At 33.9% G+C, this 24817-nt stretch overlaps 1 protein-coding gene across 1 annotated transcript in view; it reads right to left on the reverse strand.

Moving 5' to 3' along the window:
- Nucleotides 1-5675: 5675 nt before the first annotated feature.
- Nucleotides 5676-24817, reverse strand: part of SMARCAD1 (SWI/SNF-related, matrix-associated actin-dependent regulator of chromatin, subfamily a, containing DEAD/H box 1) — an 88096-nt gene continuing 68954 nt past the window's right edge. Inside the window, exons 10-23 of the mRNA XM_052642000.1 lie at nt 19281-19371; nt 16269-16368; nt 15512-15571; nt 15327-15402; nt 13514-13649; nt 12887-13024; nt 11626-11721; nt 11414-11531; nt 11076-11197; nt 10206-10394; nt 9499-9617; nt 8293-8475; nt 7089-7198; nt 5676-5737 (exon numbers count right to left, since the gene is read on the reverse strand). Coding sequence (XP_052497960.1) covers nt 5676-5737; nt 7089-7198; nt 8293-8475; nt 9499-9617; nt 10206-10394; nt 11076-11197; nt 11414-11531; nt 11626-11721; nt 12887-13024; nt 13514-13649; nt 15327-15402; nt 15512-15571; nt 16269-16368; nt 19281-19371 — 1600 coding nt within the window. The remainder of the gene's footprint in view (nt 5738-7088; nt 7199-8292; nt 8476-9498; nt 9618-10205; nt 10395-11075; nt 11198-11413; nt 11532-11625; nt 11722-12886; nt 13025-13513; nt 13650-15326; nt 15403-15511; nt 15572-16268; nt 16369-19280; nt 19372-24817) is intronic.

Below are 24817 nucleotides of genomic sequence, written 5' to 3' on the forward strand. Positions count from 1 at the left end.
TAACAGAATGAAATGATGCCATTTGCAGCTACATGGATGGACCTAGACATATGTGGGATCTAAAAAAGATACAAATGGATTTATTTACAAAACAGAAACAGACTTAGAGAAATTGAAAACAAATTCATGGTTACCAAAGGTTAAAGTGTGTGTAGTGGGGAATAAACTAGGAGTTTGGGATGAACATACATATACTACTATATATGACAGATAACCAACAAGGACCCCCTATGGTATAGCACAGGGAACTCTATTCAGTACTGTAATTACTTATATGACCAAGGAATCTATGTATAACTGAATCACCTAGATGTACAGCTGAAACAACACTGTAAGTCAATTCTACTCCAATAAAATTAAAAGTATTAAAAAAAAAAGAAAAAGAGAACTCGCCAACAAAGATGAAAGTGTAGTAAAGAAAAGTGGTAACGCTGGAGTGAAACTCAAACTAACATCAACAGAAAGACGGTCTTCACACGCAGTCTGAAGAACTCGGTGAAGGCAAACTTACTGACATAAATGAGGAAAGTGGCTGTGACAAAGATGAAGATGCCCTGGAGGAAGTGAGACTGGTGAAAAATCCTTCACATTAAAAGGACAGAGGATGAAAAGAATGAGAAGCCAAGCCACAGACAGGAACAAAATACCTGCAAAAGGACTTTATCCAAAATACATAAAGAACTCTTAAACATCAACGATAAAATAAGCAACCTGATTACAACATGGATGAAAACACCTGGATACACACCTCATCAAAGTCACACAGATGGCAAATAAGCATACGAAAAGATGCTCAACATTATATGTTACTAGGGAACTGTAAACAATAAGATTCTGTTACACACCTATTATAAAGGTAAAAATTCAAAATATAACACCAAGTGCTGGCAAGGATGTGGGGCCACAGGAACTTTTATTCATTTCTGATATAAATGCAAAATAGTACATATACCTTGGAAGAGAGTTTGGCAATTTGTTACAAAATTAAACATACTCTTACCATATAATTCAGCAATCACACTCTTTGGTATTTGCCCAAGGGAGTTGAAAACAGGTCCACAAGAAAACCAGCACACTGATGTTGTTGGTAGCTTCATCAATAATTGCCAAAACTTGGAAACAACCAAAATATCCATTAGTAGGTTAATGGATAAGAAAACTGTGGTATACCCAATAAGAGAACATTTTTCATTGCTAAAAAGAAATGAGCTATCAAGCCATGAAAAGACATGGAGGACTTAATGGATTTTTAAAGCAGTAAGACTATTCTGCAAGATACTGTAATAGGTTCATTTGTCAAACCCATAGACTGTATAACATTAAGACTGAACCTTAATGGAATCCGTGGACTTTTGGTGATTATGTCTTAATGTAGGTTCACTGATTGTAACAAATGTATCATTTTGGTGTAAGATGTTCATAGGGAGGGAAGTTGTGTTGTGTGGGGACAAGGGTACATGGGAACCCTCCGTACTTCCTGCTTAATTTGCTATGAACCTAAATCTCCTCTACTAAAGTCTATTAAAAAAGAAAAAACAACGGGGGTGAGGGGCATTATTTCATAACACTGAAAAAGCAATGAAATGTTGGAAGCTGATTGAAATCTAGGATTATGACTATTTGCCAAGGTTAAAAAAAAAAATTCTTGCCTCCAAGTTTTACAGGAAGGTAATGTTCAAATTACTTTGATAAATTTTTTACAAAAATTAAATTTTCTCAACATTTCTAATATTTTACAGAGCACTAAATATTAGTTTTCCTATTTCATTCATTTCCTTATACATTTATCTTATGCTGACAAAATTTTTAAAGGTCATGGAACAATCATTTTTCCTGAGGATTATTTTACACTTTCAACTTGAATCATTTTTATAGTTCTATATGACTGTATAAGAACTACCCATATAAACAAGCCATTTACATAGAAATCTTTCCATTAACTGTATTATCGCAATCTATTTTAAACCATAATTATATTGAAAAATAACATTTTAGTTCAATATACATGTTAATATTATTGAGTTGTCTAATCTTAGTATGTCATATCAGGAAACAGATTAACAAAACAGATAGCCTTATCCATGAAATGAATGGCAGAGGAAAGAAAATATAGTTGAGAAGCAAAAAGTGGGGACAGGGTGTGGGAAAAGAAGAAAGAAAAGGAAAGTCCATCTAATTGTGATCTTGTTTAAGGTGCTTCTTTCTTTATAACAATGTTCTATGAAATCTGAGGAAAAAAATTACTGTACACATTATTAAGAATTACACTGAGTCAGAAAGATAAATATCCTATTCTAACACATATATACGGAATCTAGGAAAATGGGACTGAAGTATTTACTTACAGGGCAACAATGCAGAAGCAGACATAGACTTATAGACATGGGGAGAGGGGAGGAGAGGGTGAGATGTCTGGAAAGAGTAACATGGAAACTTATTAAATAAAAAAATAAAATAGACAGTAAATGGGAAAATAGATAGTAAAACAGACAGCCAACGGGAATTTGCTGTATGGCTCAGGAAACTCAAAACAGGGCTCTGTCTCAACCTAGAGGGATGGGATCGGAGGGAGATAGGAGGGAAGTTCAAAAGGGAGGGGATATATGTATACCTATGGCTGATTATGTTGAGGTTTGACAGAAAACAACAAAATTCTGTAAAGCTATTATCCTTCAATAAAAAATTAAAAACAAACAATTACACTGAAAAACAAAGTGTATTTCTCAAGTACCTTGCTTCTTCAGATTACTTTTCTTACGGTTAGTAGCTGTTAAGAAATGATAATAGGTTGTAAGCAACTTCTCATTGCAAAGTCCTCATGTATGTCATCAGGGCAGTCTAGAGGGAAAAAAAATTGTCCTTCACAGAAGAAATTCAAATAATACTCTAGATAATAAAGGTAGAAACTTTTCTTCCCTCTTATGTATATTGATTTTCCTCCACATAATTACATTCTAACAAGCTTTAATGAAAATAGAACTGAGTGATAAATATATTTATATAAATTATGAAAACTCTATAATATAGTCCCACTGTTAACACATATCATGATTCAACATAAAATGCAACCACAGCAGATTTTAAAAGGAAATATTTCAATCATAGCATCATCATAACCTTTAGGTAGTCTTCACTGAAAAGAACAACATATTCCATTATCCCATCCTGTATTTAAACATATCCTCACTGAGCAAGTAAGCAAGGGTGAAAGTACATGAATTAATCACAGCAGAAATGAATTGCATGTTGTATTTATAATTAGTAAGAAACCATACCTTTTGGGAAGTTAAAACAAACAATTCCTTATAGACCATTTAAATATCTTAAGGTCATACAAATGGAAACCAAATCTCCTGATAGTCTTATCTAATCATCATTATACAATAACACCAACAATGAGGAACAATATTAATATTTCAACATACATTATCTATTGGTATAAAGTTACAAGACTGTGGGGTCAGGACTAAGAGTTATGAAAACACATTATGTCTTTTAAGGCTTCCCTGGTGGCTCAGACGGTAAAGCGTCTGCCTGCAATGCAGGAGACCTGGGTTCAATTCCTGGGTCGGGAAGGTCCCCTGGAGAAGGAAATGGCAATCCACTCCAGCACTCTTGCCTGGAAAATCCCATGGACAGAGGAGCCTGATAGACTACAGTCCATGGGGTCGCAAAGAGTCGGACATGACTGAGTGACTTCACTTTATGTCTTTTATCCCTGTGTGACCTGTATTAAAAACACATACAGTGCTTCAGTTGGCTAAACATTACTCCAACAACTGTGGCTTCACATGCTCTTTACTGATGATGGATTTCGAATTTTATTGCTATTAGTTCAATAAAAGGACTAATGAGAATACATCCAAAGTAATGATTCCAGTTTACTGAGAAAGAGACAATATTAAGCACATAATACCATCCGTGCTCAATACAGAAACTACTACAAAATGTATGATAATACAACTTATGATCATAATTATTTTTATTAAGCCAAAAACATAACAGAGCTTTACAAGGAGAACCCAACTACATTTAATTAAACATAAAAATATGGATTAAACAACAACAAAAGAAACAGCCTATCACTGAAGACACATTAATACAAGAAAGTTACAAGGAACCCATTTAAGATTTTTAGAAGGTAACATTCTCAACAATATTAAGTGATTTGGGTACCATGATGTAGAAGGAGGTAGTAATACTATTTGCAGAGTCCTTTCAATCTTTCACTTTCAAGACTGGATAAGTCTACTGAGTCATGGGTTTTCAGGGTCTAAAATATCTGAAGAATCACTATAAGAGCTTCATTAGCCTTCAACTGAAGAGTTCTATTACTCTAGAAACTTAGAAAGTCAGGATGTCGTTAAAGTATAATCTTCAATAATGAACAAATCTTTGATTTATAAATAAGTTTATTTATAATGATATTTACATAATAAAACAAAACACATGAAACTCACAAGTTATACAAAGAAACTGATGCATAATAAAAACAGCAATATAGACCAACAGGCAAAAATTTAAAGAAAGATTTAATAAAGACTTAAATATCAAGTAGACAACTTTACTTCTAAATTTCACTTTGTCACCCACACTGAATTGGAATTGAAGAATGGCTCTCTCTTCAGGAGGTCCTGTACTGGAAATTCTGCAAAGTGGTAAATTATATTTTGATAAGAATTCAAAGTTAATGACCTATTTCCATGCAGTACCTAATGCTGCTTTAAAATGAAGTCACATTCAGTCTGCTTTGAAGTGAATCAGATTAGTTCTGCCAGACTAGAAAAATGTCACCAACATTTTGCTGATATGTGGAGATGTGGCAGGTATAAACTACTACTTAGAGTAAAGAGAAGTGGAGCAGAAATGACTGGGCAACAGTTTCAATAGAAGCAAAAGCCAGGAGAGGGAAAATAATGAAAACATGCACAAGAATAGGTAGAATAGTAAGCACAGTTAGTGCAGTTGGGAAATGAACAGGAGGATTTACTTCGTGGAGTAAGATAAAGGGTTCTTCAGTTACTATTCACTGGAAAACAACTTAGTGCCTAGCCAAACAAATTTGTGTTAACAGAAGTACTTGGGAGGACCTGGGCTGGGGGTTAGTATATGGAATGCCACCTTTAAATTCAGGTTGAGTTCTTGTTGACAGTGGTGAACATCTGTTTCAAATAGCAATAAAATGAAAGCTATATAATCTATACAGCTGCATTCTTTAACATAATAAAAAAAGAACCTTCAAATGAGACGAGCAAAAACAAGACATAAGCATTGTCAAATAAGGCACATGTAAAAATCTACACACATTATCCAGTGAAAGACAATATATATATATATTTGGAGGTAGAAATAATTACAAAAATACTGACATTTCTAAAGCATTAGCGTATTTGTTACAAACAATCACCAACTAATCCCCATTCAGAAAACTGTTTTGTAAAATGATTATTTAACATCTTCAAGACTACATATTCGTGGCTTTTTTTGAAATTTCACATGTGAGCATCTGGAGAATTCAGTTAGTGGCAAAAAAGTTGTCCATACTATGAGAAATGTAATATGGAAATTATAAAAAGTTATAAATGTTCATAAACCCCATGGTCATCATAATGTAAATGTCCTTGAGTGCACCAAGTTGATACTTCCTCATCAGTTAGGAATGAACAATTCTCATTTCACAGGCCCATTGATGTTTTTAGTAACGTGGCTATATCTGCTGGCATACTTCCTTCGTCACCTGCAGGTCAGAAACTGGTGTTACAAGTTTGATAAAAATGTTTTATGAAGCATACTTCTTTCCAATTTTCTCTACTTTTGGTGAATTCTTAATCACCTTTCAAAGCCCAGTTTGATTCAGTGTTACTCCCTGTTAAAAATCTTCTCAAATTCCTACAAATAATATTAGGGCTACTTCCCCTGTGCTCATGTTCACATTGCCAGCAGAGCAGTCTACAGCTTCTCTTTCTGATTTGATAAAGATATAAAGAGACAGATACAGATAGCCTGGATCATATCCTATTTATAGACCACATAGTATTTACTCCTCAGGTTCACTAAATAAAAGCATCTATATAACAATCTGAATGTGAAAATAAAGACAAAACTCACAAATCCAAACAGAAATAATTTCCTCTAAACTTATTTTCAGTCCAAAGATACCATCATTGACTTAAAGAAAATTTCAATTAAACAAGACCCCACTTATCCAGGTGTCTCTCTTTCTCTGTCGCTCATACAGACCCCAGCTATAGTCTAAACAAAACTTTTATCTACTCTTCTCCTTTCAGCAAAAAAATGCATAAGATGACAAACCACTGTATAAACTCTCAGGAAATTCACTGACATGCTTGCCTCTGAGCTTGTCCAAAGACTTGAAAACAGTCCATGAAATCCAAATTTAACATCACATAAAAAAATAAGATGCAGAAATAATTGGTCATACAATAAAAAATAAACTTTATGAGGAAGCTGGGTGATAGGGTGGGAAGGAGGCTTTTATTTGCCTTTTTATATCTTAGGAATCTTGAACTATGTGGCCTTATCTACCTTTTTAATAAAATTAAAACTTTAAAAATCATTCTCTTCAAAAAGATGGAGGAAATGGAGACAGTTCTATTTGATGACTGTTTCTAATATCCAATTGCTCTTTAAAATTATTCAATTTTTTAATAAGTGCATTGTGTTGTACTCTAGAGTAATGAGTATTTTGCTAGTCAAAATGAAATTAATATAAATGTTAGAGTTCTTAAGAACTTAATATTGTGCCATGTGCTCTGGATTCATAGATATTTCTAATATAGTAAGTAAATTATAAAACTGCAGATAAAATTATGGACCCAATTTTATTTCTGGGATATTTTTGTGTCAGAGACTGAGAATGGAAGAGACAGGATTTTTCAAAATCAAAGTGGTTTTATCAGTTCTGGCAAAATGATCTTAGTTATTGCAGTACTTTTGACACAACTATGCTTATCTTCTCCTGTGCTATCCATAATCTGCATACCAATCAAGGACTCAGACCATCTTTGTTACTCCCTGCTACTGCTAAATTGATGCCCTTCCATATTTTATGCTGACAAAAAACTTACCTTCATCTACTGTGGTCATATCTTGTTCTAGTTTCAATTTCTGTTGATTAATTTTTAGCATGGATTCTTCAATTGTCCCTTGGCCTATTAATTTTATAACTAGTACTTCTCTAAAGAAAACACAAGATATGTCCACTGGTTACTTAATATAAAATTATTTGATATATATAAACTATGAAATACATAAATCACTTAAGAATGCCTTAAGAATAATTAGAAAATTGTTTTAATGAATACATCCATAAATTTAAGTTCTTTTATTCACACTACTTAAGACTGACATTTTCTGAGCATGTCACTTATTGATTCAAGAGACAAGAAAAAGGTATCTATAAAAATTGCTGGTATAACTGAATTACAACAAACAATTTTGGGTTCAGGTAGGTATTTCATTTTAACAAAGAACATGCTTTGCTTATCAGGTTCCAAGAGATATAATTTAGTACAAAAAGCATGGAAGTGTTGTAAAGTACAAAGATTACATAGGAGGTTTTAGTTCTATAATAAGGACTAATAAATATTTGGTTCATAACTGAACTTATCAATGTCTTTTGGAAATACAGTAAAATACCCCACAAAGACTGATTGTTTGCTGTTTACATTGAGAACAGAGCTGAATTATAGGTATTTTCACCTCTTTATGTCCTGTGAGCAATGTCTAATTTAACTTTCACCTAAAATACCTACAGCTCACATAACCTACTTCCTATGAGGTAAGAAGGTAGCAACTGTATCACATTATCAAATCTGTCTGGCTCTTACATGGCTTAACAAGAAGTTATTTCAATTACTAATCTTTTTCAAAGGGGCTGGGCCATTGGCAGGACTTCGTTTTCATTAGTTGCAGACCGATATGGACTGAGGGTGGGAGGTTATTCTGTTTTATTTTTAAGGCTACACCATGTAGCTTGCGGGATCCTAGTTTCCCAACCAGGGATTGAACCCGCTCTCCTGGCAGTGAAAGTGCTTAGTCCTAACCGCTGGACCTCCAGGGAATTCCCTGCTTTAATTACTAGAATATGAATAGGTTATATAGTGGAGTTCATATCCAACACTGTTGGTATAAAATACCACAGGAGCCTTGCTTTGCTGAAAATACAAAAACAAAAAGCTAAGAGAGGACATCTGACAGATCATATTCTAATATTCTATAGAAATTAAACTGCCATTTAATTAAAAATAAGTTTCAACTGCAAACACTCACTTTGTCTGGCCTACTCTATGACATCTATCTTCTGCTTGTTTGTCATTGTAAGGATTACAGTCAATATCATGAAGGATGACAACATTTGCTGAAGTCAGGTTTATTCCTAAGCCACCAGCTTTTGTTGACAGCAGAAAGACGAAGATATCCATATCGGTATTAAACTCATCAATTAGATGAATCCTAGAAGATAAATATATTAGGTTAAATCTCACAAAAAGGTTTATAGTGAAAACTGAAAGCAATCACATCACATGAAAAATAAACTTCAAGATGTAAATATATGCTCTTGGCACTCTAGTTATTTTCCTTTTCTATACCATTTATCTCCCTGCTGCTACTGCTAAGTCACTTCAGTCATGTCCGACTCTGTGCAACCCCAGACAGCAGCCCACCAGGCTACCTGTCCCTGGGAAGAACACTGGAGTGGGTTGCCATTTCCTTCTTCATTGCATGAAAGTGGAAAGTGAAGTCACTCAGTCGTGTCCGACTCTTCGCGACCCCATGGACTGCAGCCTACCAGGCTCCTCTGTCCATGGGATTTTCCAGGCAAGAGTACTGGAGTGGGGTGCCACAACTATGCAGATTTGATTAATTCCTAATTAATTTTGTCTTTTGTTAAAAGACTCTTGGCTTTTCTAAATTTTGATATGGCTTTGTGATCGTTAACCTTCTTAGAGTCAGTCAGCTATGACTCACAGACAATATCCCTGATGAACTATGCATTTCAAGATTAAACTATAATGTTCATTCTCTTTGGCATTACTTCTCTTCCTATTCAACGCAGGAAAAAAAAACTTACTCTAGCTGATAAAAAAATAAACCAAAGATATAACGCAGTTTAAACACACTAGAAAAAGCACTGCTTTTAAGACAACGAAAACCCCAAACTTACTCAACTACCCTCAAAATAAGAAAAGTCCAAGATTTTAAGGTAATCTTGGTTTAAAGATAATGTGCTTTAGGCTCGGAATGATTTTCAAAGAGAAAAGCACTGACATACATATAACTCTACTAGCTGTTTCAAAATATATCTGAATATGATTCAGAACAAAAATTAAATTTTCCTCGTCTTAGGGTAATGAACAAACATAAGATTCAAAGCAATATACAATTCCATGAAAAGCTCTAGACATTTAAAATTCTAACATTTACTCTTATTTGAGAGTAAGGTAGAGATATTTTCTGAAACCAAAGTATACCAACCTTTCAGAAATCTGAGTCTTCCCATCTAATCTGAGGTACCTATGCTGATGATGCTTTAAGAGAACCTCTAAAATATCCAGCATCATGGTAAATTGGCTAAATAATACAACTCTATCACCCTGTGGAAATACATATATTAGTTAGATACATAAAAGATAAAATGATAAGTATCTAATGAAAAACTGCCTCTTTAATAATAATAATAATCAAGTAATCACAGCGAAGATAAATTTCTTATTTTAGATTATATATAAATTATCTAAACTTTGGACCTAAAATTGATTTTTAAGACTAATTAATAGGAATAGCTACAAAAAATACTAATTAGATTGTGATCTTACAAATCTATTTCACATGTAAACATTATGCATTAATTTATGTTAATGCTCACATATAAGGATTAATTTATGTTACCATTGTATCTTCAAAATACTAATTTTGAAGTAATTATATAGAATGCCACCTATGAAATAATGACAATTAAGATTATTTTAAAAATATATATTCTATTAACTTCTATTAGATGGAGGAAAAGTAATCAGGAAAACATGCCCAAATATATCCAAAAAATGCTCAAAACATTAATTTCTAGAAGACTGTAGAACACAGGCTAAAACTTCAAGAAAGTCAAATCATGCCAGAACTACTTTTAAAGTAGCTGAACTAATTGGGAAAACATATAAGGGAGAAATATTATTCTTTAGTACCTTCTGCTTCAATTCAGACAAGATGCATCCTAAAACTCGAAATTTTCCAGAATCTAAAATCAAGTCCATGTCTAACTGGAAGTTATTAATATGTCGATACTGTTTACAAAGTACATGTAATTCAAAATCTGTCATAACTTCCATATCTTCAAAGATCAGGTCAGGGTTAGCCTCACAATGTGTAGGTTCCTCAAAATAAAACAAAACAATATACACCTCAAAATGAAGATAATTTATAATATGATTAGAACAATCTAATAAAATTGTTCAGATCTTTCAGTGCAACAGATTTGGCAAAGGAAATTAATAATTATTTTTTTGGCTATAATACAGATAAGTTCTTACTGTTTTAGAGATAACATACTGATATATTTACAGTTGAAATAATGTCTAGAATTTGGTTCAAAATAATCCTGGGGAAGATTCTAGGTGAAACAAGAGATAGCAGTCTCATTCCAGATGATAACTGTAGAATATGGGCGAAGTTTACACAGGTAGAAACTTTCATTATACAATTCTCTCCACTTTTACATGTCTAAAATTTCCCATGAGTTTAATATAAAACAGTTACAGAAAACACGGAAACAAAAGCTTATGGCTGTGTTAGAACAAAGCTTTATTTGTAAACTTAGCTACTGTCATATTTGGCCTCACGGTCACAGTTGGCTGACTCTTGATGTAGACTGTCAGTCCTTCTTGGCTCTTATGTCTCCTAATTGTTTTCAACTTTGTCTTAAAAATGTTTTTCTTAAATATTTGGTTAAAGGGTTAATATCTTTATTAGGTTCAGTGGTCTGACTTTTAGACTAACAATGAATCTCAAGCTTAATAGTGCTAATAAAGCTTATTGTTAGCATAGAATATCCTTACCTTTAGCATAAGCTGAGACATTTCCTTGAGTTTTTCAGCTGTGTAATATTGGCGATGTAATAAAGGATGATTGGCCATTTTTCTCAATTGCATCATGACATTGCACATTTCTGTATTTTTTTCTGTGATCCAAAAAGTACACATAAAAAAAAAAAAAGTTGATGGCCACTTGCTGAAATACATCTCAATGCAAACAAAAGGTTTTAAAACTATTTCTTCAAATTCCAACTTAAAAAAAAAAAAAAAAGCAAATCCCACTATCATATGATTAAACAAAAAAGTAGTCCCAGTACAGGATTATTCTTTACATAAAATTGTGAAAATAAGGTTATATATACCCAGGTTATTGATAGACTTTTTCAATCTGTTGAAGAGATTCATATACAGTTGTTCCTGCTTCTCTGACATTGCACATAACTCAATTCGATCTTTTTTGGGGGGTAGCTGCTTGAGAACCTGTGAAAGGAAAACAGTTTAAGCAGATCATTCAAATAAAGAGTAAAAAAGATTTTAAAACCAATCATAATAAAAATACACAGATAAGAGTTACCTCTTCTTTTACTCTTCTGAGAATAAATGGCTTTATAATTTGTTTTGCATGTGCTATTCTCTCCTTTTCATATATACTTTGCTCATCTGCTGATTTCTAAGTAAAGTAAGAACATGACATTTTAATGTTATTACACAACATGAAACTCTCCCTCACTACATTCTGAGTTGTTTCCCATAGAAATTCAGTTCATTCTAGATGGAACTTGAATTCTGGGCTGACATATAGTTCTTAAGACTCCACATGTACTTTCAGGTTTTGTGACAAATCATGTACTCTCCGGGGGTAATGAAATTGAACTGCACTAGGATACTGTTCAGAAGTAACTAACTGATGAGTCATTACTGATTACACAGATAACTCTCTTAAAAAGATATGTGTGTATTTAAGGGAGTTTGGGTGGAGGTAAAGAGAGAGAGAAGTAGAAACTTGTATCTATTTGTGGAAAATGGCCCCCAAAGAAAGCTAGTACAGGTGATGCAAATCATTAGTCTACAGAAATAGGGTAGTTCCTAGCCAAAACCTGTTAATTTTGGAGAAGAGGAATTTTATTCTAAGATTTTAAAGGAATCCTCCATATCCTCTGATCTGCTAAGGCCACCAAGTGGGAGGGAATATATTAGTGAAATTAGAAAGGCAGCTGGCAGTAGAAGATTATCAGAAAATTCTCACAAAATACATGTGATTTGGGAGAGTGTCAAGAACCTATATAAACATTGTTGTGCTGGAAAATCAGAGTTCCTGAAAACTACACTCTCACTTTTTCTAAGTAACAGGGAAAAAATTAACCATATTTTCTTCTAAATAAGATTTCTTTATTGTGACTTTTAATTTATGGAGTGTTAATGCAAAACATATCTCCCAGTATATGAATTTTTGGGATATTCTATCTTTGCCTGGCTTTATAGTTTACCTATTAAAAAAAATGCTCATATATCTAATTTTAAAAAAGAAAATGATATGATCAAACTTTCTCCACATATTAAATATCTGAGCTATCCATTGATTTGAAACGATGATTCAGAAAATCAGGATATTAAAAACCAAAACTTTCACACAATGATTATAGAAGCCTCCAGTTTATTTCCCGTTGTATTTTGGCTGACTTCCCAACTCATCCAAATACAGGGATATCAACCACTCAAACTTATTTCATAAGGACACAAGTCCGACGAAAACAAGAAAAAAGACAAAATTAAAAAATGATCCAGATAAAACACAAAGTAAGACATTTGAGAAAAAAATATGAATTTATGCTTACTGTCTTAGAAGAAAACATTCTTCGTATTTCACTGGTGCTACTACTGAACATATGCGGCATAACAAAATTCAACAGTGACATGAGTTCTAACAGGTTATTTTGCACAGGTGTGCCTGTGAGCAGCAGACGGTTATTTGCCTATGAACAAAGATAAGTTTAGATTAGTGTTGCCTTAAAAGAAAAAAATATCTATATACTTTTTGGTTATCTCCCTCAGTGGAGGAGAAAAAAATTAAAATCATTATTAGTAATAAAATATTGAATGTATAAAAGTCAGTTTATAAGTGGGTAACTCATGTTCCCACATTACTTTTCTATGAAGCAATGAAAGAAGATAGATTACCTCTGATATCCATACAGTTTATCCTATAGTACAAAGGTTGGCAAACTGAAGCTCATGAGCTAAGAATGGTTTCTACATTTTTAAAGGGTTTAAAAAAAAGAAAAAGCAAAAAACAAGTGATAGTACCTATCTATGGCTCATGGAGCCATGAAAAGTTACTTATCTGGTCCTATACAGAAAAAGTTTACTGGTGCCTAATATAAGATACCATACACACACACACACACACACACACAATCTGAAATTTTATCATACTTGGAAAAATTCAGAGAACATTCTCTTACATTAATTGTCATAAGGTGCTGGTAGCGGATGGAGCCCATATTCTTCAGCATATGGCCCTCATCAAAAATTGCATAATTCAGTTTCAGCCGACGAAACAAACTACGATCATCAGAACTGCTGATGGCACAGTTATACCTGTCACCAAAATAAAAAATCAGTCTCTAAGAATAAACCTTTAAAAGCGTGGACTCGTGAGATTAATGTTTTAAAAAATTATTTTTATATATTTTTAATAGCTAGTACCTAACACAGCTGGTACTCAAGTAAGTACTGATGCAGTTATATCCAATAATTACTGATGTACATGTAAGTGTGTATGTGTTAGTCACTCAGTTGTGTCTGACTCTTTGCAATCTAATGGACTATAGCCTCCTCTGTCCATGGAATTCTCCAAGCAAGAATACTAGAGTGGGTAGCTATTCCCTCTTCCAGTGGATCTTCTTGATTTAGGGATCCAGTCCAGGTACCCTGCACTGCAGGTGGATACTTTACCATCTGAGCTACCAGGAGGAGGATGTGCATGTAACCAAGTTACAAAAGCTGCAATATAAAAGACGATTTATGTGTTGCAATTAGACAATCTCTACACATCTAGGAAGAGGCCAATTTGGGTACAATTTATGTGATCTGCAATTATCACATACTTTGCTTTATGAACTATTATATTTTAAGAAGCAGTAAGGAAAAAAAAAACATGAAGCTAAGACATTTCTGTTAAGAATATAATGTGCTGTGCTTAGTTGTTCATTGTATTAAACTGGCAGAGTGAATCCAAGAAATAACAGTTAACAGCAGCTAGCAGTACAAGACTATATATGAAAATGGAGTCTCTTTTATTAAGAAAAGATGAATTCTGGATGAATTCTTTTAATCATGGTCTCCTACAGAATTAATTAAAAAGCGTTATTATGGTTCAGTTCAGTTGCTCAGTTGTGTCCGACTCTTTGCGACCCCATGAATCGCAGCACGCCAGGCCTCCCTGTCCATCACCAACTCCCGGAGTTCACTCAGACTCATGTCCATCGAGTCAGTGATGCCATCCAACCATCTCATCCTCTGTCATCCCCTTTTCCTCCTGCCCCCAATCCCTCCCAGCATCAGAGTCTTTTCCAATGAGTCAACTCTTTGCATGAGGTGGCCAAAGTACTGGAGCATCAGCTTTAGCATCATTCCTTCCAAAGAAATCCCAGGGCTGATCTCCTTCAGAATGGACTGGTTGGATCTCCTTGCAGTCCAAGGGACTCTCAAGAGTCTTTTTCAACACCACAGTTCAAAAGCATCAATTCTCTGGCGCTCAGCTTTCTTCACAGTCCAACTCTCACATCCATACATGACCACAGGAAAAACCATAGCCTTGACTAGACGGACCTTAATTGGTAAAGTAATGTCTCTGCTTTTGAATATGCTATCTACGTTGGTCATAACTTTTCTTCCAAGGAGTTAAGCGTCTTTAACTTCATGGCTGCAAGTCACCATCTGCAGTGATTCTGGAGCCCCCCAAAATAAAGTCTGACACTGTTTCCACTGTTTCCCCATCTATTTCCCATGAAGTGATGGGACCAGATGCCATGATCTTCGTTTTCTGAATGTTGAGCTTGAAGCCAACTTTTTCACTCTCTTTTATGGTACTATCCACCAAACTGAAAAATGCGTAAATCTTCAACATAACTCATTCTATTACTTTTGTTGCATAGTCCTTAGCATAAATTTTATTTCATTTTACTACTACTATTTTTAAAACATTTTTTAAAAAAGATTTGGTGGCTGTAAAACAATTTTTTCTCTTCCAATTTTTTTTTTCTCAATACTTACGTGGTCACGATTACATTGTATTCTTCATATCTACTATGAATGTTGTATCTAATCTGTTTACGTTCTTCTTGAGAACCTAGAATTTAAAGATGAAACATACAAATTGATTGTATTTATTGTACTTAACTGTATGTTAAGATTTTAAAGACGTTTCCAAAGCTAAGAGAATAATGACAAATTCTTACCATAGTAACAGAGCACCTTTAAAGTGGGGCACCATAAATTAACTTCTCTTAACCAGTTATCTATGGGACAAAAGAGATATTACTTGTAGCATCTGCTACAAAGTATATATGTGTGCAATGAAATGAACACTAAAGTCTAACAAGTTCTACCGGGAAATTCTTCTTTTAAAAAGTTAACAGAAGATGATTGTGAAAAATCACAGACTTCACAATGTTATCCCTGAGATTTTCAGGTGGCACCAAAATAAAGAGCGGAAGGCCAATCATTATATTTACAGATGATTATTAATTTCTAATTTTGACGTTTCTTTTTTTTAGGGGTGGTGTTACGTTCATACATATATTCTCTGACTCCAGTCTACAATCAGTTGAAAAAGAATGAAACAGTAATTTGAATTGGGATGAACTGCATATTTCTCACTTAATAAATGTTTAGTTATAAGTTTAAATCACCTAGCTTCCCTTAAATTAGTTACTCATGAAACAATTTAAAAGTATTACAAAAACAAATAATCTTTTCAAATGATACTTGATCTGTAATAATTTATAAGATGAATAACTTACTTATACTGGAGTTATTTTCTTTAAAAAGACTTCCAGTATAATAACACACATACGCAAAGGGAGAAAAGTTATGAGGAAATCACAAAAATGAACATCCACCTCCACAAACTAAGAAATCACACACACACACTTTTTCTTCCCTTCATATAAAACACTATTTAGTCGAGTAAAATTGTCCACAGTAATAACAAACCTATAGTTGATGCTGGAACAACAATCAAATGAGGACCTTTATTACCCTCCTGATAGAGGTACGCCAGAAATGCAATGGCTTGAATAGTTTTTCCCAGGCCCTAAAATAAAAGTTTAAAAGAAAACATATTAAATATAAAAACAAACCAAAGACCCAAATAAATACGGGAAAAGGAAAGAAAAAAGAATATTTCTGGTTTTATTTATTTATGATTCCCCACAATGCAACTCTACTAAATTCTTAGTTCTCAATAACCATAAAACAGATCATAATCTCCAAGTGATACTACAACGTAAAGAGTGGGATGTATTTTAACTGCTAGTTAGTATGTGATACACACTAAAATGAAAGACCTCTGCTTGCATATAAAGGATATAATTTTGGTAATTGTTAATATAAAGCAACCATTTAATACATATTGGATTGATAGAAAACAGCGTTCCATTGACCAACTGGAGTTGAATATATACCCATCCTATTACTCAGCAATTTTACTCCTAAGAATATATTCAAGAGATATGACAGCATATGTCCATGAAAAATCTTGGGTAAGAATATTGATGCACTTTTATTATAATAACCACACACTGGAAATAATCTAAACTGTCATCAATAATCTAAACTGCCAGAAAAGTGGATAAAAAGCAACCACCACCACCACCCACTGATACATGGAAGAGCATGGCTTAATCTTAGTAATTTTATTATGTACCAAATGAACCAGAAACTATTTAAACAGTATATACTGTATGGATCTATTCATATCAAGTTCAGAAATCAGAAAGAATTATTGTACTGTGATAGGTGTCAGAATAGTGGTGATGTTTATGACTGAAAAGGAGCATAAGGCAATTTTCTGGGATGATGGAAATGTTGACTGAGAGGCAGTCACATGGGTGTGCATACATGTAAAAAGTCACTAAGCTGGAAATTTGTATGCACATCAATAAAGTATTATATTAAAAAAAGGCTGCTGCTGCTGCTAAGTCGCTTTAGTTGTGTCTGACTCTGTGTGACCCCACAGATGGCAGCCCACCAGGCTCCCCTGTCCCTGGGATTCTCCAGGCAAGAACACTGGAGTGGGTTGCCATTTCCTTCTCCGATGCATGAAAGTGAAAAGTGAAGTGAAGTTGCTCAGTCGTGTCCAACTCTTCATGACCCCATGGACTGTAGCCTACCAGGCTCATCCGGTTGTGGGATTTCCAGGCAAGAGTACTGGAGTGGGTTGCCATTTCCTTCTTCAAAAAAGGCTAGAGAGGAAGAATAGCTCCTCAGGAGAGCTAAACATTGCCAACTGTTAGGAACTGAATTGCTCTCAACCTCAAATTTACATGTTGAAGTCCTAACTCCAAATGTTAAGATTTTTTGGAGATTAAGCTTTTAAAGAGATAAGTTAAATATAGAGTCATAAGGGTAAGGGCCCAACCCTTATCTTTAAGAAGAAAGACTGAATGTGCCCACAGGAAAAGCCATGTGAGGACACAGCAATGTGTCTATCTACAAACCAGACAGGAGCCTCTGGTGAAACCAAACCTGCCAATACTTCAATTTTAGACTTCCAGTCTCCAGAACTAAGAGAAATTTCTGTTGTTTAAGTCTCCCTGTCTTTAATATTTTGTTAGGGAAGCCCTAACAGACACTACCTTATCATAAATATTGTACTTTACAGGATACAAAAACAGTTCCACATAACATATCTCATTGATACCAAATATGATATAGGAATTACCTATGCTTTACTAACTTTAGCCTTGAGAGATTAGGTCATTTGGTAAAGGTTAGGCGGCCCATGAAAGACAAATGTAGACCCAGAACCCAGATTTGATTTCCAAGTCCAGTTTCCACAATTATACTATTCTATATTCTATATATAACTTCTAATTATTTTTAAATCCCGCATATATTATTCACTTTTCTAAATCACTTGTATGTTTTAACAAAAGTATGAGGTACATGTAGGAATTGTCTTAAAATACTGACGATTATTTTACTAGAAGCAAAACAGAGGACAAGGATTATTATCTTCACTTGTCAATTTTTACTTTGAAACTCTATACAGTGTAAAAGAGCTGACTCACAGGAAAAGACCCTGATGCTAGGAAAGACTGAAGACAGAGGATCAGATGGTTGGACGATGGCATCGTTGACTCAACAGACATGAGTTTGAGCAAATTCCAGGAAACAGTGAAGGACAGGGAAGCCTGCATGTTGCAGTCCATGGTGTCACAAACAGTCGGACATGATTTAAGAGAGTGAGCACCGCCCCCACCACAGCCTAATGCATATATATTCAATAAACATTTTCTCCACTGAGCATGATTCATTTCTAATAAACACTTTTTAAAAAGTATAGCTGGTGGAAGGAAGGTACAAGTTAGATTAAAGGTCAAGTTTCTACATGACAATACTTGGACTATTGGCTGTAATGAACTTCCTAAGCTTACTTTCAAGTAAAATGTGATTGGGAAAAGAACAGAAACTCAGAGATCTCTAATAAAATTAAAATGGCTGAGATGACGGTGATGATAAATGTGTAGATTTACTTACTGACAAGGACAAGTATCTATGATCAGTTTTAAAGGCAGCTATAGAAAAGCACATGCAGTAACATCTCTTTTAGTATAATATATATGTAAGTACATGTGTATATATGTATGGTGCGTTCAAACACATCTGCAGAATAATTTGGAAAGATACAGCAAAATAAATACTTATTTTAAGGTGATAGGATTATGTGTGATATTGTTTTTTTCCCTACGTATTTTTATGTAACACCTAATTTTAAAAATATATATTTATTAATTTGATGAGAAAGACAAAAAAAACTATTTTCATTTCTGAGAGGAAGTAAGGAGGCTAAAACTCACATAAGCAATAGAAAACTGAGAAGGGTAAGAGGGCTTATACTTTGGTAAGAGCAGTAAACTAACAGGGTCAAGGGAAATTTTCACTTTTTAAATGACAGCAAGGATGCCTACCAATAATATATCCTAGAAATGGAGTACTACTTACCATTTCGTCTGCCAAAATGCCATTAAGTCCATGTTTATGTACCAATGCCAGCCAATTCAAACCAACCTTCTGATAGGGCTTGAGTGACAAACTGGTAAAGAGAAAGTTACCGAATGTTACAGATTTATAATTCTATTAACTTTCTCTAGGTTTACAATGCACACAAAAAGGAAAGTATCTAGATGTGGTCTTACCTTTTAACTTATTGTTATTAATAAAAGCTATTTACACTTAAGAAAATGAACCCAAAACATAACACGTTTTAAAAAGTCTCTCAAATTGCATTCTGTATTTGTTGATTTACTTCTTCTGGCAATAAGAATTACAAAAGGTATTATCATATTCAGTTAAAATGTAATGCTATGAAATTAATTACATAAACAATCAGACTATTAACTATGGTAACATATTACAAAGCTAACATTTATATTAGAAAAATGCATTCATATGAATGAGTATTAGCATACTGAGGAACTTAAAAGTATCAGAACAAAAACATAAGCATAATTTGCTACTTTGCCAGGCTGATTTAATAAACACTTTCTGAATGAATGCCAATCACCTTTAATGTCGCTGGTATATATAATTACAGAGCATGTATGCATTGTGTATTTATGTTTGAACTATGTATAAATGTAAACTTGCTAGGCGTCAATAAATACCAATGAATAGAAAACAGCAGGCAAGTGTCAAAATGTGATTTAATTTGTGAACACGTAACAGATTAATCCCTGGGATTAACTTTCTTGAAAGGTAAAATGGAAGCGTTACAGTGGACGAAAACAATAGTTTTTTTCTGAAAGTTCAAGTTGTTAAAAACTAGTATTTACTGAACATCTATTATATACACAGATACACAAAAATATCATTTTCAGGTATTACCTCATTCAATCTTTTAGTATTCCACAGAGTTAGGCTATTATCATTTTAACAGATGAAAAAACCTGAGGCTCAGCAAATTGCCTGAGGCTGCATAACTACAAAGCAAAATCTTATGGATAAAATTTTAACTCAGAAAGTCTCTCTCACTCAAAAGCATATTCTTATACTCGCTGCTGCTGCTGCTAAGTAGCTTCAGTCTAGTGTCTGACTCTCTGCAACCCCACAGACGGCAGCCCACCAGGTTCCCCTGTCTCTGGGATTCTCCAGGTAAGAACACTGGAGTGGGTGAGTGGGTTGCCATTTCCTTCTCCAATGCATGAAAGTGAGAAGTGAAAGTGAAGTCGCTCAGTTGTGTCCGACTCCTAGCGACCCCGTGGACTGCAGCCCACCAGGCTCCTCTGTCCATGGGATTTGCCAGGCAAGAGTACTGGAGTGGGGTGCCATTGCCTTAAACCCCACGTTAACGTAAAAACTTAAGACAAGGCCATGCTCCTCATTCTACAGCTTTTATTCTGTTCCTTTACTTTCTGCTACACATATCCTATCTGCACATAGGGAACGTGTCTAGACACAGCCATGGGTATGATAAATGGTTAATGGGTCAAATTCTGAAGTCGAGACACTTTAACTAGAACAGTGGTCAAACAGGTAAGGTAGAAAGGTATCCATCTTAAATCAGAACTATTCTTCAACTGTGGGGTGTGCAATCTGCAAAACATTTCTCATCTGAAAAAATTAAAAGTAGAGGTAGAAAAAAGACAGCAGTGTTGCTGAAGCCTTTACAGTTCATTTCTTAAAATGTCTTTGGTCTTCTTGGACAGTACTATTTCTATGCCATTAGAAAAGCAATATTAAGTAGAATATACTATCGAAGGTATTTCAATTTTTCAGATCCAGATAAATTCTACTATACTGGTAGTCAAAACAAATGCTGATAACTGGACTCAAGACACTCTACTATGGGCTTTACATGCATTATTCCTTTATTTAACCTACATTATAAAGTAGGTACTATTACTATAATCATCTCCATTTATAGATGAGAAATCCTTCCTGGAATTCAAAGAAGTTAAGTAACTTGCCTAAGGTCACAGTTATCCAAATCTGTGTCTACAGTGGTAGAGTAGAGCTGGCATTCAATCCAGGTCTGTTCCAGAGCTCTGCCTTCAATCACTAAACAGCAAACATGCAAGTTTTCTCTCTCTGACCCACCTACTCTACAGTCACGACTTTCTATTTTTAAATTGAACTTTCTATTATTTTTCTGAGTCATTCCTAACGTCTTAGTCATCCCCTACAGATTAAGGTTCACATTCCGTGAAAATGATGAAAAACTCAATAAGGTAGGCACATTACATCACTTACAAACATATGCCAAGAGCCAATATGCTATCTCAATGTAAACTAATCACAAATAAGCAAAAAATATTTTAACAAACAAAAATGACTGAATCTATGCATCACTAACACATGTTAAGAAATGAGTCTATTAAAATATTCTTAACTATACATAAAATTTTACAAAGTGATGAGATTTTGAAAACCACCTTCTACATTGAATTTTCTATTCAAATACAATTGTTTCATTCACACTCATAAAGCAGCTATAGTAGTTGTTCTGATCAGGACATTAAATACCTTTACTGAGTACATGTATGTGTCTATTTGCTCTTCTGCTCGATTTATCTAAATTACAAGTAACTAAATTATCTAAATTATAAGCAACTGTCTGTTGCAGCACTGGTGCCCATAACACAAATCTTTTCAGAAAGCAGAAGGATCACTGGAAATGCAGTTTTGGCAAACATTTTCCCAATTCACTTGTTAAGACAAGTTTTAAAACAGGGCAGCTATAGTCTTTGTCAGTCACTAATATTTAGTTGCTATACAATTACACCTCCCATTAATTTTGACATTTCAACATTTTCTAAAAACTTTTGACTGCATATGAACCCCAACCGTAAGTTTACAGGTAAGAATATAAACTGCTCAGGGTTATCCGAATGGTATGAAGTATAGCCAGGACCTTGTGAGGTGGGTAAGTGATCTCTTCTCAGTGAGGGACCATAACTATCCGACATTGTAGATTTTCTTACCTCCCAATGAGAAAAAGAGTGATTTTAAGATTTTCTGAGGTCATGAAAGAAAATAAGGCAGCATGTTTAAAGTTACTTGTTTTGTAAGGGGGTAAAATCCTTTCAGATATAAGTTACTCTGATTTCTTTTCAGAGGGAAATTAAATTGGGCTTAAATTTCCTGTCAGAGAACACTAGCTTCAAAATTATTTTGAAAGGTGAGAAAGGCCTGAAATAGAAAACTGGAGTATATACAACGTGCTAAATTTAAGTGTAAAATGCAGAAGTAGAAGGCTAAACTTTTTGCAGTAGTTCATATGAAACAGATTAGGGATGCTAGTTGATCAAAAATTTATATTCCTTAAGTATAACATGAATGCTGAAAATACTACTACAATAATAGTTTGTACTAATAGCAGTATCCAAGCTACTAAAATATTTATATCATAGAACTCTGAGTTAGTTGGATTACGTCTGCAGTATAGCTCTGTATTTGATGTCAGTGTCAAATGGTTTCACAGCAACTGTTTAGGAACAAGGATATGGAATCATCCTGTCAAGCTGAGGTTGAACAAGATCAGAAGAACCTTAGTAGATTTAGCACAGAAAAAGACAGGACACACATAAATAGATATTATTTTACACTGAACACGTGAGCTATCTTTTCAGTTAGAAAAGTATAAACCTGATAAAATGCTGATTAAAGCTAAAGCTTGAGAGATGGCTACATTTATGATAGAAATAAAATAGGAGTAATGCTAAGGTTCGTTTTTTTAACTTTTCCCTCGCTGTATTATTATATTTTAACTTAAGGCAATTTTAATTCTGATGTTTTAAAATAATGATTATGAATGTTAATGGTTTTGAGATACATATGAGAATTTTTTCTTTTGCCAGGACTTTAACAGGTTACACAGTTAAAAATATGTCATAGTTACACTATGTCTGTATTTTCTTTTATCTCTAAAAGGTTATTTTTCTGTTAGAATTCTTATAAATTCATAATAGGAAAATAGTTAACAAAATTTTGCTTCAAAATAAACTTTACTACAAAGAATTCATTCTGTTAAGTAAAAGCATAACAGGTTATTCATCAGGATTGCGTAATATTTTCTTCAGTACTAATAAACCCTTTCCCAAGGCAAGGAAGTACTTTAAATGTCTCTACTGGCCATTATGCTTGGCCAGTATACCAAGTGAAAATCTGCAAGTTGCTTGTGCAACTTACACTGGCTAAAACAAAAGCCAAGACAACAAATTTCACCCCCTAAAAGTGTATCTAAATAAACTCTAGACTATCTGTATAGGGCTTCAGAAGCTGTACTTTGGACAAGATCCAATAAGCACCTAAAAAAAAAAAACCACCTATTTTTCTCATCTGTTCAATATTTCATAAAAAAGTCTTCAGTCTAATGGAAAGAATACCTTTATTACCTGATCATACTATTTACAAGTGACAGGACTTTGTGGATGTGGGTTTAAGAGAGAAATTTTTTAAGTGATGCAATAAAGCACTTGATTTTTTAAAATCCAAATCACGATAAAGTAGACTCAACTGGGTAAGCCTTGTAGAGTGAAGAACTCCCCATATCCAATGCTGTAGAACAAGAAGGAGCAGCTCCAACTACACTTTTAGGAGATGAATTTGCTGACATGGTCATAGTTCTTTCTATGCAACAGAGAAAAGAGCTTCTTTGTGGGAACTGCATCACGTTTCCCTACACCATCCCATAGCACCCTAGAAGGGCACAGAAAAGATTGTAGCTTACTATTAAAGGCCAGTAACCATATCCTGATTTTTTTTTTTTAATCTTGATTTTTTAAATTAACCAATGATCAGCAAATATGCTTTGATCATTAACTTAGTAAAATATCCGAAGTATAAAAAATCACCAATGAAGGTAATTAATTTTAATGAGGCCCTGGTGCTAATCTTATTATATACCTACCAGAAATATTCTGAACAGAAATAATTCATTTAAAAAATTACATAACACTGCAGAGTATGGATATACCGTAAGTAATTCTAACGAGGCTCTGATCTTAGAAACCTCAATTGTTTCCATGTTTCTGCCTGTATGTACTATCACAGTAAACAATTTTATACCTTTTTTAAAATGGAAGCATTCTGAACAGTTCTAGGTTTCCAGACAACTTAAAAATAAACTTTTAAAAGAAGTTCAAAACAACCGTCCACCCACCATATCCCAACATCATGCAAAGTAGGGATGTTCACAATCACAAAATGCTGTGTTCGTTATGTTCTGGTTGTTGGACAATTTTTTTTTTTAGTGAAAATACGTTAGTGCTTATTTTTTGCAAGAATTCTGACAAGGTATTTTACTGACAGCAACAGGTGGGGGAATATACTTCATGTATTTTTAAAAAAAATCAGTTTTCCTTACATAATCTATTTAATAGAAGTGTCCTTTTCACTTTTTATGTGTTTTTATCTCAAAAAGATTTAAAATTTGGGCTTCTGAAAGCATTTAAAACATTTAATCACATATATAGGATATTCATGATTAAAAAGAAATTGAACTAAGACAAATTCTTACGTTGATACTATTGAGCAGCTGA

Source organism: Budorcas taxicolor, chromosome 6, assembly GCF_023091745.1.
Source record: "Budorcas taxicolor isolate Tak-1 chromosome 6, Takin1.1, whole genome shotgun sequence".
NCBI classification, from domain to species: Eukaryota; Metazoa; Chordata; class Mammalia; order Artiodactyla; family Bovidae; genus Budorcas; species Budorcas taxicolor.